We start from the raw sequence: 18,258 nt of genomic DNA, 5'->3' as shown, positions 1-18,258 counted from the left end.
GAGATCGCTTTAAAACCCCACAACACTGACACATTAACCTTACTGGGGGCGGGGGTATACTGCCCATGCATAACCCTCCCTTACCCCCACAGCCCCACGGAATCAGAGGCTTCTAGCATGTTACTTACCGGTAGGATTCCCGTGGCAGAGACTGAGCACAGTTTAAAGCCTGTGGCAGCTGGAAGAAGAAGAAGAAGAAAAGGATGTCAGAGTTTTGGTGTGTTTGTTTTTTTTTAAAAAAAAATCTCCTTATGGGGAGAAAGGATACAGAAGTCTGCAGGAGCGTTTGTGGGGGAGAGGGAAGGAAATCATGAAAGGCTGGAGCCTGAAGGAGGAAAAACCAAGGGAGATTAAACAAAAGACCGGAAAAAAATATTTATATATATAAAAAAAAAAAATCACAACACAAGCTTGGCGCTGGTGTCGGTCGCAATCCAGGAGCTAGGAGGTGTAAATGCTGAATCCTGCCCTATTTCTGCTGCTTGGACCAGAGCTGCCTGACGTCACCCAGTCATTTGCATATTCCACCCAATAGCGGACACCTGTGTGGGCTCAGCAGCGGGGCTGGGAGCCGGGGCGGAGGGAGTCCCGCAGGCAGCCAGGCGGGCGCTCCCTCTCCAGGAGAGCCAGGTAGGACGGGGGAAGGGAGAGGGGTCAGAGCCAGACAGAGGATCCATCAGCAGGACTTCCTGAGCAGAATGCTGAGTGACCATCCGTTTTTGTGCAGGGCTGGGTAAAGACCGAGCCAGCCCCACATCCAGTGTGACTAGAGGGCAGGACTAGGAACCAGGTGCTTCTTACTAGCTCCAGTTCACTTTGTGACCTTGACCCAGGTGCTGCGCCCCGTTGTGCCTCAGTTTCCCTACCTGTACAATGGGGATGATACCACCCTCCTCGGGGTATAGCCAGGCTTAATTCATTATTGTTTCTAACCCACATTGGCCGACAGAAAGTGCTTTTAATAACCTTCTCCTCTTCAGTAGCATTTGTCACTTTGCCTTTCAGTTCCACCTCCTATCAACTGGAAAGTCATAGTATTCAGACTAGTGTATTGACAGCAGGCACGATTTTCCATTGCCCTGCATCTTGTGGCCATTTACATCAGGGCCAAATGCTTGTAAAAGAGCTACTGAAATCAGAATACAGCATGTCACACCCACTTTGCTCTGGTGTAAATGACTGCACCAGGTGCAGAGTAACTGTGAATCAGGCCGATTGAGACCACAAGAGGAGACTTTATTTTTAGCTTTCATATCTGAAGAGATCACTCAAGACAATAGCTCCAGGGTGAGCAGAGGTTAGCTCCCAGGCTCTGAGTCCCTGCTCTCAAACTCAGCTGATCAGTAGGGGACTCTCTGGCCTTTGAATGACTCAGCCAGAGTAATAAGGATTGCTGTAAGGGCTTACAATGGCAGACAAGAAGCAGGACTCAAGTAAATAAATGCTGAGGGAAGAAATGCATGACAAGACTGAAACTTTTGTCTTATCTGCAGCTGATGTCCCTTCTGCTGAACTTCAGTTTTCAAATCTCATTTAAGTGATGGGGCAACCCCCCCAGGGATGGAGGTGATGCGAGGTTGTTATTAGGCTCCACATAGTTTAGAATCACACTGACTGTGGCTGCTGAATGTGGAGTCATTATTCCTCTCTATCCAGAAAGGTGCCCATCGATACTGCTGCAGACTAAACAACAAAAAACAGGTTTTAAAATCTCCAAGAGGAGCTGGAAAATGGACTTGGTGGGATTATGAAGACCAGCAGCTGCACTGCTTAATGAAGACTGGGACTCCCTGACAGAAAGCTGAAGGAACTGCTCTAATTCCTAAAGAAAAAAATAGACGTATTAGCAAAAAGAAAAATCATACCTGGTGAAAAATCCTCTGAGAAATGGGTTACTACTAAAGTAGTTTGAAATAGTCATCTCCAAATTAAACACACAGTGACCTTATCCTTCGTCAGGTTTGAAAAGCAGCTGTAAAAATGTGGCACTCTTTACAGGTTTTGCAGCAGCAAAAGCGGAGTTTGGGCACAATTACTATTATTGGGATGGGAATGAAAGTTCTGAGGCATTTTCATCCCAAGAACGTTCAGACTTGAGCTGGACTGTTGCATTTTGACACAAGCATTGAAGTCACATGGTAGTTCTTGGGGATCCTTCACTGAATGACACTACTTCATGCGCTCAGCAGAAACTATTTTAAACTGTTCCCGGAGGCATGAGAAGGAAGGGGAAGTGTTACACCTCCAAATGTCACCAGATGGGGAGAGAAGTCAAGTGGCCTATCTCCCTCAAGTTAACTCCAGATACTATTGATACTATTACAGGGCTCGGAAGAGGATTGGTTGGTCATGGAGGTTCTGAGGGGCCTGATGTGAAGACTCTATAGAAATGGACCAGAGATACAAAGTATAGATCAGCTTCAAAGTTCACAGGTATTCAGGTTTCTATATCTTCTCCAAGCCAGGCTGACCTTTTCGGTATGCATGTAACTTAATATGAAAATCTTGGTTTCTCAAACCTTGAACTAATTCTTTCTTGAACCTCGGACACATTACCCCACCATTGGGTGCATCCAAATAGTCTTCCATTCTCTTCTCTACAACTCTCATTTGATTCAAAAGAAAAACAGTAAATACACAAGTTTTGGGATTGATCAAAATTGTTCTGTTTGAACGGTCTAAAATTGGATTTAACTAAACAAAATTTCAAAAAAAGTATCTGCTTTTTACAGAAAATGTTGATGTTGAAAAATTGAATGCCCCCAAAACAATTTTTCAGCTGAAAATAAAAATAGTGTTATTCTGAAATGTCACCACAGTGCCTCATGGGAGTTGTTCAGGCATCTCATGCTCCCATTCTCCTCAGCTATACTTCATCTGCCTTGATACACTAGAGCCATGCAATTCAATGATGGGCCACCTCCTCTCATCAAGAAGGGAAACCCTGGTGCATCATCTAGGATTTAATCTGACCGGGGGCCATACTAATAGAGTAGAATGTGAGCAAGAGGAACCTGAACTATAACTCCCATGATGCACTGTACCAACATTTCAGAGTCAAAATACTTCCAGATTTGAGTTTTAGGTGAGAAACTGAACCCCGGAGGGAGCCTTCTGTGGGGTCAGAAGTTGTGAATGGTGGAGGGGCTGGTATAGGAATTGGGCAGACATGGGACAGGAAGTCAGTGCTCAAAAGCTGGGAAATTGATGGCACTCCTCGGCAGAGTTTACTAGGAGACTGGCAACACAGAGAGGACCTTTTTACAGAGCCCCCATCCATAGTGAGGTAGCCCCCATTAAACAACTGTCCTGGGGAGCTGTCGGGGAATTTGGGAAAGTCATATGGATAATCCGACCATGGCTTCTTGCAGCTCCATCAGCATCTGTGGGTTTTGGCATGCAACTACTGTTCATTGCATAGGTGGGAACACACTGTCCACTAACATGCAATAGAATGAAGGTAAATTCTGTTGGGGGACTGCTTTCTGCATCCACAGATATTTCAATGGGATGGGACTGTATTTACATAACAGCAATGTGCCAAGGGGAGCAAAAAGTGCCATGAAGGATATGGATGCCCTTCCACATTAGCAATAGTGAGTGCACCAAGTACAGCTTTCCAGGGAAAAGCAGAGACGTTAACACAATGCTGCACAATATTCATGCACCGACTCTAATGTCCTTTTAAAAACACACACAAATATAAATTGACTCACACCAAATTCACTCACGAACCATTGAAAATAATCAGGACCATACAATTTCCTACCATCCGGAAAGCTACATACCCCAGAAAAAGACCAATATTTTTAGACTTAACTCCATATTTAGGCACATAAATGTGTGGCCCTCTTTTCAAAGGCACTGAGCACCCTCAATTCCTACTATTTTCATGGCAGACCAGGGTTCTAGGCATCTCTGAACATTTTACACTAAGTATTTTGTACCTTTCTGTATTTATATTTTGCCACCTTTTTAAAATAAAATTAATAATTTTTTTTAAAAAATTAAACTACTGTCTAACATTCTTCTCTGTCCCCCAGAAGTCCTCCTCTGATAACTTAATGAGCTGACATCTTCCCCTGCTTACCTTTACGCTATATAGGGAATAGAAAGTTTGTAGTTAAGCTACAGCAATTGGCATCTGTGTGACTGAGCTGTATGCTAAGATCTCCATTGGATAAAGTGGCACTTTTTGAAGGGTGTGATCTGTAAAGCTCTGATGTGCCACAAGATACTCTTTACTGGTTCACAGAGCTTACATGTGTGGGCAACGAAAATGACTTTCAGAGATGGGGTGGGAGAAATAAACCACTATCACCGTTGGTGATGAAGAATGGATATATTCTTAATATTTAGGGATGGATGAGTTTGAAGCAATTCAGTGTAGCAACTGTCTTTAACTGGGAATGAAAGGGACCAAAACATTTTTATTAAAGAAGAAAATGGTGATTGTAGGAAGCAGAAAAGAAAAACGGATTATTTTAGGTCAGACACAGGGAATGGGGAGTTTCCTGATGCAGAGAAAAAGAAGCAAGACACTGCAGTTCCTTGTCAGACAAGGACTGGACAGTGATCTCTAATGCTGACCTGAAACCAGCTCATTTGAAGATGAGAAAATTATTTTCTTCAGGCTCAAAGTGTGTTGGAAACTAAAAAGCCAAAGGAAAGTTCTTTGGAAACTCGGAAGATGAAGCAGCGGGGTAGTATAGCTCGTGCTCTATAAAATAAATATGAGTAAATACAGTGAGAGTAAGAAGAGGGAAAGACAGATTAGTCATGGAGGAAGCCACAGAAGTTCAGGCTTTATCTATATTCACTTAAAACTGAATACATTTGTATGTTTTAAAAAAGAAGGCTCCGAAACCAATTTCCATCTCCCAGGCTTCAGATCCTTGCACTGCAATTTAGGATCATATTTTTAAATATAGCAGGCCTGAATCTCATTTACACTAAGGCCTCTTTACGCTACACTGGAAGTGCTCCTAAATAAGAGGGGAGGGGGAAGAGATAAGATTATCTTATTTGAAAATTTAGGTTTAAAGTATAGCAAGTCATTTCCTTTAGTATCCAAAATCCTATGGTGGAGGTAATTTGAACCCAGGTCTGTTATGGAACAATTTATTTGCTATACTACCAGGAAGCTGGAAGTGTAACATGACAGAGGGATTTATGATGGTAGAACCAAGAGCCTGAATCAATACTGATTAAAAGGAGAGACACAGAACTAAATTCAAACAAAACTAGACATGTATTAAACAAATACAAATGTGACAAGAGACATGATTCAATTATTAGGAGTCCGTCTTTTAATTTCTTATTAAGATGACAGCATCTCTCTTTGCCCACATACATTTAGTTAAGCTTTTTTGCTTTGACAGTGCATAAAATTATCCATGCTAACTCTGTATCTCTTACTTGTAAGTCAACTTGAAATTTGTCATCTTTTCATTATCCTCTTGGTCAAAAACTAATAGGAAGGAACAAGCTTAATAGCAGCTTCAAACCTCTAGGGATTATGTCAGTCTTGTGTACATATGCCAGTACAATTAGCATTGATAGTCACTTAATCCTGTAGCCACTGACACACAAGCTCACACACTTAGGGCCAGGTCCTGGGGTGCTACTGAAATCCACAGAGCACTGGTCAGTGGGTGCTACGCAAAGGTGGTTTAAAGCTAATATTTGTGCTCTTCTGACCAAGTCACTACTCTGAGCAGGGCCAGTTTCCCAACTTCAATCAGAATGCAACAGTTAGATGTAGCCAAAATACAGCCCAAGACAGAAGTGGCATAAAGACATTCTGGCCACACCCTCCCAGTTATGCTGGCAGCAAAGAGTATGGGTAATATATAAGCCCTTACATTAGCTACACCACTGCTGCGGACACTGGAATGATCCTCCCTCAGTTGGTTAAAGTGGCTTCAGGGCCAGTGGTGTGGCTCAGAGTAGCCACAGTGTATCAGGAAATCTCACCCAATATTTCATTGCCACATGTTAGTAAATTATCACACATTTGATGAAGATACTACGCCACTGGATTCCAGTTACTTTGAATGACCTGGCTGTGCTATACTGTCTAACAGCAATTACAATGCTTCATTCTTGCTTTGATAGCTGTAAGCCCCCCAAAAAAGGTAACAGATGTTTTATACCAAAGAAAATACTAAATGTAGAAACAGTGGCTTGATTCATTTCACAGCTGTAGTCTTTTTTGATTTGTTTGTAATTTTCTACACTACTGCTTCCAATTTGATACTGTCTGGACCTTGGATGACAATAAGAATGGGATAACAGATGATGAGCTCAAAATACTGAACACAGTCATACTCACCCTACATGTACCTACAATCAATATGTCACTTTGAGGAAGAAACCGTCAGCCACTGGGCAAAGTTTGGAACATAAAATGTCACAGCACCCAAGCTATATTTCTTATGCACTTAGAAGCTGTCAGTACAGGTAGCTTGTTTCTGTGTAGGAGACACCGGACAATGGTTCATAATCAATAGTCTCAGATAGTCTCAAATTAAAACCAATATGGCATATACGTACATTTTTCAGCAACTCCCTCCACAACAAACATACACAGGGCCAAGGTCAATGCTAGTGTGAACACATGCTATTTTCATTGATTGGACTTGTGTCAAAAGGAGTGGCACCTGCTTCACTCAGGTCAGATTTGGCTCTAGATTTATGAACCAACTTCTTCCCCCAGACGCAGGGGAGAGACTGCTATTGGAGTCAGTGGGAATTATGCATATACAGACAGGAAGATATTAGGCCTCTAAGTACTCAGAAAAATAAATTTGACTTCGTAGTTTTCTGAACTCAGTTGCTTTCATAATTAAAGCTAACTCAGACAAGAATTCAGTGCATACACACAAGCTCATAGAATATCAGGTTTGGAAGGGACCTCAAGAGGTCATCTAGTCCAACCCCCTGCTCAAAGCAGGACCAATCCCCAACTAAATCATCCCAATCAGGGCTTTGTCAAGCCTGACCATAAAAACCTCTAAGGATGGAGATTCCACCACCTCCCTTGGTAACCCATTCCAGTGCTTCAGCACCCTCCTGGTAAAAACATTTTCCTAATATCCAACCTAAACCTCCCCCACTGCAACTTGAGACCATTACTCCTCGTTCTGTCATCTGTTACCATTAAGAACAGTCTAGATCCATCCTCTTTGGAACCCCCTTTCAGGTACTTGAAAACAGCTATCAAATACCCCCATCCAACTCTTTCCCCTTGGTCTCATAAGAAAGTTAAACATCCAAGAACTTTCACATATTTTAAGCCAGATTGTTTATTATATATATTATAGTAATTTTCAGGAAGCCTAATCAAGGGTCAGGATTCCATTGTCTGTATCCCAAATGGTTAAAAGTCCAGAGGTCAGACAGGATGCAACAGACAAAGGTCTGCAAGTAGGTGAGAACACATAGTACTAAAATAGAGTTTAGTAGAAATAACAGAGGTCTCAACAGGCCACTAGCATAACATATCTCAGTCAGCATGAATTCAAACTCAAACAATATATGTGAGCAAGGATGAATGTGCTGTGTACTCTTTGTATTGTCCCTACAGTGAGATGGCTGGAGGGAAGCCTGGAAGGATGTGAACATTCATGGAGGTCACAGCTCTTCAAGAAAAAAAAATATATGAAACAAGATCGAAATGAGGCTCTAGAGCTGCAGAAAAAGGTAAACCCTTACAAAGTAACAGTGAGGATAGAGTAACTTGACTCGCCGAGAGAACAAGTGATTTAGTGCAGGTCTTCGGCCATTTACAATTTTTAAAGGTGAAAGGTCCAATTTTTGTAATACCTGAAAATTAAAGGGCCAGCCACTCTATCTTTGAAATGATAGTTTCTTTCCTGGAAGAGTTATCAGTCCATTACCAGCCAGCTGGAACCCATCCACACAAAAGTAATTGGCTATTGATATACACTAATGCTGAAAAGTTATTGTTTTTGTTCATTGCTACAGAAAGATGCCCTTTCTGTATAGCATTTAAAGTAATTATAAATGGTTATTGCAAAATAAATAAGGAAAGAGATGTTTCTCAGATGGATTAAGATCTATTCCTAAAATAGATTTTAAATCACAGAGCGATGTGACAAAAAGTCACTGGCATTGGATGTACTGTGCATACATGTCCATAGGACAGACCTCTTATACTGAACTTTCACTCTGTTTAGAAGTTAATTATAACTCCCTTATACAGTCTCCTCTGTATTAAAAGGCATGGAATGTAGGTCTTAATATCTTCCAGCAGATATTAAGTGTTACATTTGAAGGAGATCACTTTGTCCTCTTCTCTGAATGAATAGGAAGAGAGAAAAAGATACATCCTTGGCTCCAAGTCCTCGTGTCAGCTACCAGTGAGTACTGAAGAAGAGCTAAGCCAATTTTGCTACAACTGCTCTGTACTGGGACTAAAGCTTCCAGCACTCCCAGTGACTGCAGGGATGAAGAAAAGCTCTGCTACCACTCTCAGCAGAGGAAATTTTTGGTCAGTACTCCTCCTTTTCCAGTATTAAAAAATAAAATTAAATTAAAAAAAACACCCTTAAGCCTTCAGTTTTGTTTTGTTTTCTTCTCTACGGTAACAGGTTTCCTGTGCATATATGAATGTGTAAAAACTGGTTAATACGCAGTCCAACTTGCAAAGATAAGGGTTACAAGACCCTACGTGCAAACATGAATCTTTTAATGCATACAGACGCTGTTCTTATTTGAACACATGGGAAAGGTCATAATTTTTACTTACTGCCCCTAAGGAAGAAAAGAATCTACACTGAAACTTCACAAGCTGGTCCTTTGTGTTGCCATCACTGCACTCCAGCTCTCAAGGAGACTAGCCATTTCCCTGGGCCTCCCCATCCACAATTTTTTAAAGCTCTTGTGCACGCAGCCTGCATGCACATCTACACAACGTAGACCCCTGCCTTACAGATTTGCTCTCACAAATCCAGAGACTGATCCTGCAAGCTGCTGAGCATTTCCTGCAAGGTACAACGGGTCTGCAACTTCCACTGGCTTCAGAGAGATGCTACAGGGACTAGCATGCCACAAACACCAAAGACAGATAGATGACACATTGCAGGATCACAGCTGTTCACAAGCCAGTCACTCGCTAAATATCACAGATGAGCAATGATGAATAGAACAGAGGACCTTTTGCTTCATAATGCTGCCCGCTACCCAACTGAGCTAAAGAGATTCTCTGCTGTGAATAACTTCAAAGCTGATAGCTGCCTATGAGCAGCCACTAGACCGTACTGCTAAATAAATTCTTAAGCTGATCTGATTCCAACCAGCAGAGGGTGATGGGACACAAACACAACCTACAACAATAGGATGGAAGAGAGAAAAGGACAACATTGGAGGAATGGAGTAAGTGGGAAAGAAGTTGATCATGATGTCAGAGCAACTTTATGGAGATTTTTTTTTAAAGCCCTGATGTGAAGGGGAACACTCACAGCCAGTGCCACCTGGTGGTCAGGTGGGCCAGCCTCCCAGGCATTCCACTTTCTCACTACTGCTCCACCCTGCCATGGTCTGTCCTCTCAGTGACTCAGTCCCCTTGCCAGGTCACATTTGCAAGTCCACCCATTTCAGGGTGTATATATAAAGGGTCCAATAATGAGGAAGTCTTCAGGATCAAGTGTGGCGTTCATGGCTTCCCCCTTTGGTCAGCACCCAATGGACTGGACCCTTGTATCTTCCGGGTCTTCCATCAATCAAGTTCCCTGCCAAGGGACAGGCTTTCACAGTTGTCCCCCTATAGGGACTGGTGGGGGAGTACAGGCCCACTCTCTCCACTAGGCTCCGGCCAGAGCCCAGTGGTAGACAGCTTAGCCCGGCACACTGGAGTGCTGTGGTTAAATCACTTCCTACAAAGGCTCTCTCCTCCCACGAGGTTAAGTAAAGAACTGAACATAAAAGTAAAGACTTCAAGACTTATTGTTCCACAGAAAAGTTACATTCAATGGATCAACTCCCAGTCCCACTGAAATCAGTAGTAAAGCTCCCCTTGAATTCAATGGAACCAAATCTTGGCCCAGCAGATTCATCTTTGGTATTACTTCATTTTCATATCTTAGACACCACATATGGTTTTTATAGACCCTTCACAATCTATGGTGTAGCAAAATAAAATTATTGGTATTTTCTGTTTCTTCCAGCAGCATTACTACCATACAAAGCAGCTTTGGTGGGGCTGTTTTAGTCTAAAATTAAAGGCAAATTTCATCTTCTACTTCTTCCTTAATAAACAGTACTGCCCTGCCACAATTATTGGAGTGGTATTGTTGTATAGCTCATCTAGGCAAGAAGGGGAATGGGTCAGGATGATGGCTATCTAGCCATATACCAGGTGCTATATCCTGCCTTCCTTCTGTGTGTGTTACTCACTGAAGTTAATGGAAGTGTCACATGAAATCTTATTGCAAAACATAGCTTCATATCATCCTATTACATGCAAACATGGAAAGAAAATCTATCACAGTGGATGGACAAGAATTAGAAGTCCTTTAAACTTATAGTATATTAACCTGGATAGGTTGACACTTGTTATTCTATACCAGAAATGAGACAAAAGAAAAGATTCAAGCTTTAGAGAGCCTTAGAATAAATACTATGATCCTTCTCTAATTAAAATCACATAAATACCTGCCAGCTGTGACATGTACAGTAGAAACATGGGCATAACCAAGCAAAAGCTAAATGTTGGTTTTAATCACATGACTGCTGTGACATTACACCCCATATTCTTCATAGAAATATGGTATGAATATAGCCTAAGATATATTTTATACAAGATGGGTCTTGTACGGTATCATTGGAAAGGTTATGATTTACTGAATGTGATTATCCAATTTGTATAGCATGCATTATTTCTGTATCTGAAGTTAGGAATATTGACGATGTAACAATTACAACTGTGGTTATACTTGGAGATGCACAAGACAATATACCTTTGGGTCTGCACTCCAAGGGAGGTGGGCACCTGAGTGCTGGGGCACGTCCCTTCAGCTGAGTCTTCCCAGAGCTGATCTCAGTGTCGGTGTCTTTCTGCAGCTAGGTGTGGCCTTGCCAGTGTGCGCGTGCTAGAGGAGGCTTAAGAGCCTGGCTCAGCAAGATAGGATAAAGGGGGCCCAGGCCGGCGGAACAGGCGGGCTCAGGGGCATCCCAGTAAAGGAGGGGCAACCTGTCACAACTGCTTTCAGCCAATCATGAGCTAGTATTTTCCTCTTGTATGTAATATCATTGAAATCCAAGTGACTCAGCATTAAAACATCAGGACTACAGACCCCACACTATACACCTTTAGTGACATTAGATCCATACATAACTATTAATGCCAGTACTTATGTAATGCTTTTCCTCAGTAGAGCTCAAAGCACTTCACAAGGGAAGCAAACATCATTATCACCATTTGGGAAAACCAAGGCAAGGGGAGACCAAGTGACTTGCCGAAGGTCACTCAGACCCAGTAGGTCAGGGCCAGGGCCAGGAATAGAATCCAGATCTCCCAAAACCTAAGTCCAGTGGTTTAACCACTAGGCAGCACTGTCTTAAAGTAATTTTCTGAGAGGAAGTTAAAAATCAATTGGACATCGCATGTAGTATAAATTCAGTTACTTGATTGATACTCTAATGACTACTGTACCTTAATTAACACAGTTTTATCATTTAAGGTGTGAATTCAGTTTCAGTTTTCATAACACCGCTGGAGATTTAGAATATGTAATACACACACACACACACACACACACAGATTTTAACGTGGAAAAACTGAGTTCTGTTTCTCATTCTGGCTTTTTTACTGTCACCTTCACTTATATCTACAGTTTCCAAGGTCACGCTCTCACAGACGTGGTTGATACTCTTATGGCAATTCCTTAGGCTACTGTCTTCCCAAGACTTCGACTCTCCTTACAGCTTTCCAGGTCAAACATTCTCACTGTCTATTTTTGCTTAGCCTGAGGTGCACAGATCAGACCTCTCATAAGTTGCTGCTACTACAGCAGATTCCTCAAGTCAGTTTCTTCCACAGTTTAATGGTACTTTTTCCTCGGAGAATATTCCCCTTCCATGGATGCATTATGATATTGCCATTAGCTATATGATCACATACTATTTCTCAAATAGAGAAAGTCATGAGGAAGTCACCTAACTTAGCTGTATACTCATGCACAACATAGGCTTTTAGCTGAAGTTAGTGAGGATGACAACTTAGCTGGCCTATATATACTAGCAGATGTTCACTTTTGTTTCTATCCCAGGCCTGACCCAAGAATGTAGATATGCAAGTTATATTGTTGCCCTTTCTTCCGACACCAGTGTCATCCCTCTGCTGAGCGTTGGCAGATGACCGTGGTCTCTCAGGGGAGGAGAAATCCGTGACAGTGTCTGGGTATATTCAAAGACCACCTGAAATGAGGTGATCAAGGGGCAATCCCTTTTCCCAGAAATATCAGCCCAACACCAATGCTCAGTTCCCAGGAAGCAACTCTGTCTCAAGAATTGACTCTAGTCAGAGCCCAGAGACAGCAAACTCACCTGCAGCTCATGCATCTCCCTCTCTTCCCAAGCTACCTCTACACAATACATTGTATACCCCAAACTAACACAACCACAGCATGTCTTCCCAAGAGTCAAAGCTCTCTTGCATGTTAAGAAAAATGACTGGTAAGACTCTATGTAGCAGCTCCAGCAGGTGACACCAGCCATAATATATCCATTGAACCTGTTAGGACCTCAACATTTCGTGTACAATTTAGGGTGAATGTTTGGAGATGAAAGGACAGGAGTTTTCTTATTTTTTCATCTTACCTAGCTTACTCATCTTCACGAAGCCATCACTAACTCAGCATCATTCAAAGCGTTGAATACTTTGTTTCTTTCTTCTACAACAGCAGAAAGAAGCTGCGCTCTTAAAGGGAAGGGTAAACCCCTTTGAAATCCCTCCTGGCCAGGGGAAAGCTCCTCTCACCTGTAAAGGGTTAAGAAGCTAAAGGTAACCTCGCTGGCACCTGACCAAAATGACCAATGAGGAGACAAGATACTTTCAAAAGCTGGGAGGAGGGAGAGAAACAAAGGGTCTGTGTCTGTCTGTAGTCCTCTTGGCCGGGGATAGACCAGGAATGGAGTCTTAGAACTTTTAGTAAGTAATCTAGCTAGGTATGTGTTAGATTATGATTTCTTTAAATGGCTGAGAAAAGAATTGTGCTGAATAGAATAACTATTTCTGTCTGTGTATCTTTTTTGTAACTTAAGGTTTTGCCTAGAGGGGTTCTCTATGTTTTTGAATCTAATTACCCTGTAAGATATCTACCATCCTGATTTTACAGGGGGGATTTCTTTATTTCTATTTACTTCTATTTTTTATTAAAAGTCTTCTTGTAAAACACTGAATGCTTTTTCATTGTTCTCAGATCCAAGGGTTTGGGTCTGTGGTCACCTATGCAAATTGGTGAGGCTTTTTATCCAACATTTCCCAGGAAAGGGGGGGTGCAAGTGTTGGGAGGATTGTTCATTATTCTTAAGATCCAAGGGTCTGGGTCTGTAGTCACCTAGGCAAATTGGTGAGGCTTTTTACCAAACCTTGTCCAGGAAGTGGGGTGCAAGGTTTTGGGAAGTATTTTGGGGGGAAGGACGCGTCCAAACAGCTCTTCCCCAGTAACCAGTATTAGTTTGGTGGTGGTAGCGGCCAGTCCAAGGTGTAATATTTTGTACCTTGGGGAAGTTTTGACCTAAGCTGGTAAAGATAAGCTTAGGAGGTTTTTCATGCAGGTCCCCACATCTGTACCCTAGAGTTCAGATGTGGGGACCTGCATGAAAAACCTCCTAAGCTTATCTTTACCAGCTTAGGTCAAAACTTCCCCAAGGTACAAAATATTACACCTTGGACTGGCCGCTACCACCACCAAACTAATACTGGTTACTGGGGAAGAGCTGTTTGGACGCGTCCTTCCCCCCAAAATACTTCCCAAAACCTTGCACCCCACTTCCTGGACAAGGTTTGGTAAAAAGCCTCACCAATTTGCCTAGGTGACTACAGACCCAGACCCTTGGATCTTAAGAATAATGAACAATCCTCCCAACACTTGCACCCCCCCTTTCCTGGGAAATGTTGGATAAAAAGCCTCACCAATTTGCATAGGTGACCACAGACCCAAACCCTTGGATCTGAGAACAATGAAAAAGCATTCAGTGTTTTACAAGAAGACTTTTAATAAAAAATAGAAGTAAATAGAAATAAAGAAATCCCCCCTGTAAAATCAGGATGGTAGATATCTTACAGGGTAATTAGATTAAAAAACATAGAGAACCCCTCTAGGCAAAACCTTAAGTTACAAAAAAGATACACAGACAGAAGTAGTTATTCTATTCAGCACAATTCTTTTCTCAGCCATTTAAAGAAATCATAATCTAACACATACCTAGCTAGATTACTTACTAAAAGTTCTAAGACTCCATTCCTGGTCTATCCCCGGCCAAGAGGACTACAGACAGACACAGACCCTTTGTTTCTCTCCCTCCTCCCAGCTTTTGAAAGTATCTTGTCTCCTCATTGGTCATTTTGGTCAGGTGCCAGCGAGGTTACCTTTAGCTTCTTAACCCTTTACAGGTGAGAGGAGCTTTCCCCTGGCCAGGAGGGATTTCAAAGGGGTTTACCCTTCCCTTTATATTTATGACACACTTGTACCTTTAAGTGTCTGTGACACGATAAACATCCCCATTGATAGTACAGAATAACTGTAGCACAGGGGCCAAAACGAACTAAGAGCAGATCAGAGATATACTCCCTAAGGATAGATTGTACAGCCCTTTCTCTTGCCTACAGTTCCACTGAATTAAATGGAATTGCGATGTGGGTGCTCACTATTTGTGTGTACGTGTTGTACAACTGGGTCCTGAGTAATCCATAGCCGTGAATTTCATTAACTTTGATGGGTAATTTATTTCTCAGTGTTGTCATGCAGTCCTTTAGAGACTAGCAGCCAATACTAGTCAAGGTAGATTGGCAGTGGACAGGAGTAATAGCTATTGCTCTTTTTAGCTCAGATTACTTGGAGTAGAAAGTGGAGAAGTATAGCATGGACTACAGGTGCAGTTGATGCTGCCTTTGCCTCTCCAGTTTTTTATATATACTTAATGCACCTCATCATCATTTTTTCCCTCTACTTTTAAACTGGAGGGACCAGCTCAAGAGGGCTGCCAACTTCCTTTTCTCCCTTTGGCTTCGCAAAAAGAAAAGGAGGACTTGTGGCACCTTAGAGACTAACCAATTTATTTGAGCATGAGCTTTCGTGAGCTACAGCTCACTTCACACGGCTGTTACTCTGAAACCTCCCTTTGGCTTGTAATCCTACCACCTGGTTACCCACTCAGAACTTCACAGTTTCAATGTGTTCAGAGTCAAGGATTTGGGTCAAACCCATAGTTAGTTTTCAGACAATATGCTTGTCTGAAAATTATATAAATAGAGGTCTCCTTATTTGCCTCCTCCATGACTCCTAAGGAGTATGCTGTAGGAACATCAAGCCAATAACACATAAGTAAGGCTAAGATTTTGTCATGGCTATTTTTAGTAAAAGTCATGGACAGGTCATGGGCAATAACCAAAAATTCACGGAAGCCCGTTACCTGTCCCTGACTTTTACTAAAAAGAGCCATGACAAAATGGGGAAGAAGGAGGGCCCAGCACCTGCAGCAACTGAGAGCTCTGGGGTCCCCCGCTGCCTGTCGGAGGGGGTCTCTCACCCATAGGGGAGAGGAATCTCCCCACCTCCCACAGCAGCTGGGAGCTGCATGGGGAGGAAGTGGGTGCCTGCAACAGCTGGATGCTGCCCCTGGGTGAAGCAGAAAATGGCACAGAGGTCTCTGGAAGTCACAGATTCGATGACCTCTGTGACATAATCGTAGCTTTACACGTAAAGCTTCACCCTCCATAAAGCTACACCCTGCAGATGTATCTTTCTGAATCAGACCTGTCTGGAAATTGTTTGAAAAGGAAATAGCTTCTTTCAAATTTCCTGATTGCTAGTAAGTGTGTAGCCAGAGCCAGCCTTAAGATATTTATGGCGTCAACAACAACGAAGGCCACAACTCCAGTTGGAAGTGGCACTCAGCCTCTGAGGTTGGTTCTTCTTTGGTGGGCCTGCTGTCAGGGAGAGGGAACAGGTAATCAGTTTTTTCTTTACTAGTCCTGCTGCCATTGGTGGTTTGATACAGAAAACAAATCGCTGACACCCGTGCAGCTAGAGCGAGAACCCATGTTGGCCAGTGAATTGCACAGCCCTCCTAGAATAAAATGCCCCCAACAAGGATAGTTGGGGTTTAGGGCAGCCATGTGTAACATTTAGTTATACTTTTGTATTTGGACTCAAACAAAATCAAGTTTAAGGATAGTGGATAACTATTTGCTGTGCAGTATTGTAGTTCTTACAAGTTCTTGTTGTAGATTATATATTACAGTCCCATAAATTCATTATGAACACTTCATGTAAGTGCTTAATTCATTGTCATCTATATAGCACCACAATCTTTTTCATCCCCTAAACTTACTGAAGAATACCAGATGTACAGGGTGGGGGGTGGGCACACCCACAACAGGACAAAGCTTTTCAGCCTACAATTATTACAGGTAACCAGTAAAATGAAAACTGCGCCTTGTTCCTCAGCAGGTCAAGTCAAGCCAAACAATATTTTTTCAAATCAAGAGTACATATACACAGAGAAAAGAAGTTAGGTTTACCTCAGCCTACCCATTCGGGCTTGCTTCTAACTCAGGAATAGCCTCCATTTCCCTCATGAGCCCCTTTCTCCACTCAGCTCCCTTTTGTTGGAGCCAGGCACTGCTTTCCCCACAGCTGACCTCACTCCACTCCCTTGCAATCCCCAAAGTAAGGACAAACAGCTGTGGCCCTTCTAGTTTGAGATAGATTAACCCCCTCCTCACTTCCCCAGAGATAAGGAACAGGACTTTTAAAATTGTTACTTAAAATTAGGCTTCAAATGCCACATACCAGCTTGCATTGAATCACTTTAAGTACCTAAAGAAGTGGTTGCATTGTCAAAGATGGAGTTAGGAGCCTAATTCAAGCACCCAGTCTTTAAAATTTTAGCTAGGAGTATACACACCAGCACTGTCATTTCTTAAATCATAAGAGCAGCATTCCTTACTGGACTGTTTCTAAAATTTTACATTCTATGAACTTTCTAGATTGCCAAGGAGGTAAGACAACTACGCCTGACCTAGACAGAAACCATGCACATTGCTGCTGTTTTTATCACTAACAGTACAGCAATGATTTCTACAAAACAACAAGAATTGACAAGTAGTTTGTATTTTTAAAGGGTCCATGGAATTTCCTTTTCAATCTAGAGCTATACCTTCATGTGAACATGCCCTTCCCTGTGAAAATAATACTTAACTACTTATACTTTAAGCACATTTTGAAAGAGGGTTTCACTCAAAGTAGTCCAGATTTTTATCTCTGCCAGGTAACTTCTCTTTGTGAAATAGATCTGAGTAAAACTCAAATTTGAGTAAAACTCCTGTTACAGTTCAATGGGAGTTTTGCTTGAGTAAATACTGAATAAGGACATCAGGATTTGGGCAATACTTTAGATGACTCACCTGGAGTAAACTTTTTACTTAATTTGATTTCAAGTAGTGACTTTGTTAGCAAAAGTCTGATGTACCAGGATATATTAGCACAGTGGGGAATGAGCAGGAGGAGGAGGGGGATCAGATTGACAAATACATTTATGAATAAATGTATTGACTTTACTGTTATTTGTGGGGTTATTATACGTGGTCTAAATACTCACAAACAACCACAGAGTATTCACAAGTGTTAGTACAAATGAGTATTCACAAATTCGTACCAGACATGCTATTCATTATTCTCCTGATTAAAAGTTACAGTCATCCAGAAACAATGCTATCTAACTTACGTGACGAATCACAGGCAATGATAAACAAATAGCAAATTGTTGCAGTAAAAAAGTTGTGAAAAACTCATAGGCTGAAAATTATTCAACTAATACAGTAATAGTTATTAATAACAAATACAATCACACACGTTGGGGATTGCTCACAAATGATTCACAAACAAAAAAAGGTACATTTGCAATTAATATTATCCACAATTAATAAAGTGACTTGGTATAAACAATGTGTTTTCAACCCTGACATCTTCACAAACAACAAATCTGATAGCACAAGTGAATGTCAAG

The 18,258-nt window shown here is 41.9% G+C and overlaps 1 protein-coding gene and 1 long non-coding RNA gene across 9 annotated transcripts in view; one reads left to right on the top strand and one right to left on the bottom strand.

The window, feature by feature from the left end:
- Positions 1-18,258, bottom strand: part of FSTL4 (follistatin like 4) — a 776,177-nt gene that overhangs the window by 496,146 nt on the left and 261,773 nt on the right. For 3 of the 6 annotated variants that reach the window (XM_073355592.1, XM_073355594.1, XM_073355593.1), the window contains exons 1-2: positions 543-716; positions 129-178 (exon numbers count right to left, since the gene is read on the bottom strand). In XM_073355592.1, the coding sequence (XP_073211693.1) occupies positions 129-178; positions 543-713 (221 nt within the window). In that variant the 5' untranslated portion in view covers positions 714-716. Of the gene's footprint in view, positions 1-128; positions 179-402; positions 485-542; positions 717-18,258 lie in introns of those variants that run through there. The other 3 variants (XM_073355597.1, XM_073355596.1, XM_073355595.1) reach the window with 3 other exon arrangements.
- LOC140915627 (uncharacterized) lies at positions 400-8,520 on the top strand. 3 transcript variants are annotated; one of them, XR_012160221.1, is made up of 4 exons: positions 400-630; positions 2,326-2,433; positions 7,589-7,704; positions 8,246-8,520. It is a non-coding gene; the product is annotated as an uncharacterized lncRNA (long non-coding RNA). The 3 variants fall into 3 exon arrangements; XR_012160220.1 differs by lacking the exon at positions 400-630 and having other exon boundaries at positions 1,606-2,433; positions 8,334-8,520; XR_012160219.1 differs by lacking the exon at positions 400-630 and having other exon boundaries at positions 1,606-2,433.

The sequence above is a fragment of the Lepidochelys kempii genome, chromosome 8 (assembly GCF_965140265.1).
Source record: "Lepidochelys kempii isolate rLepKem1 chromosome 8, rLepKem1.hap2, whole genome shotgun sequence".
NCBI classification, from domain to species: domain Eukaryota; kingdom Metazoa; phylum Chordata; order Testudines; family Cheloniidae; genus Lepidochelys; species Lepidochelys kempii.
Note: the sequence above shows the minus strand (reverse complement) of the source record. Positions and strands in the feature narration are given on the sequence as shown.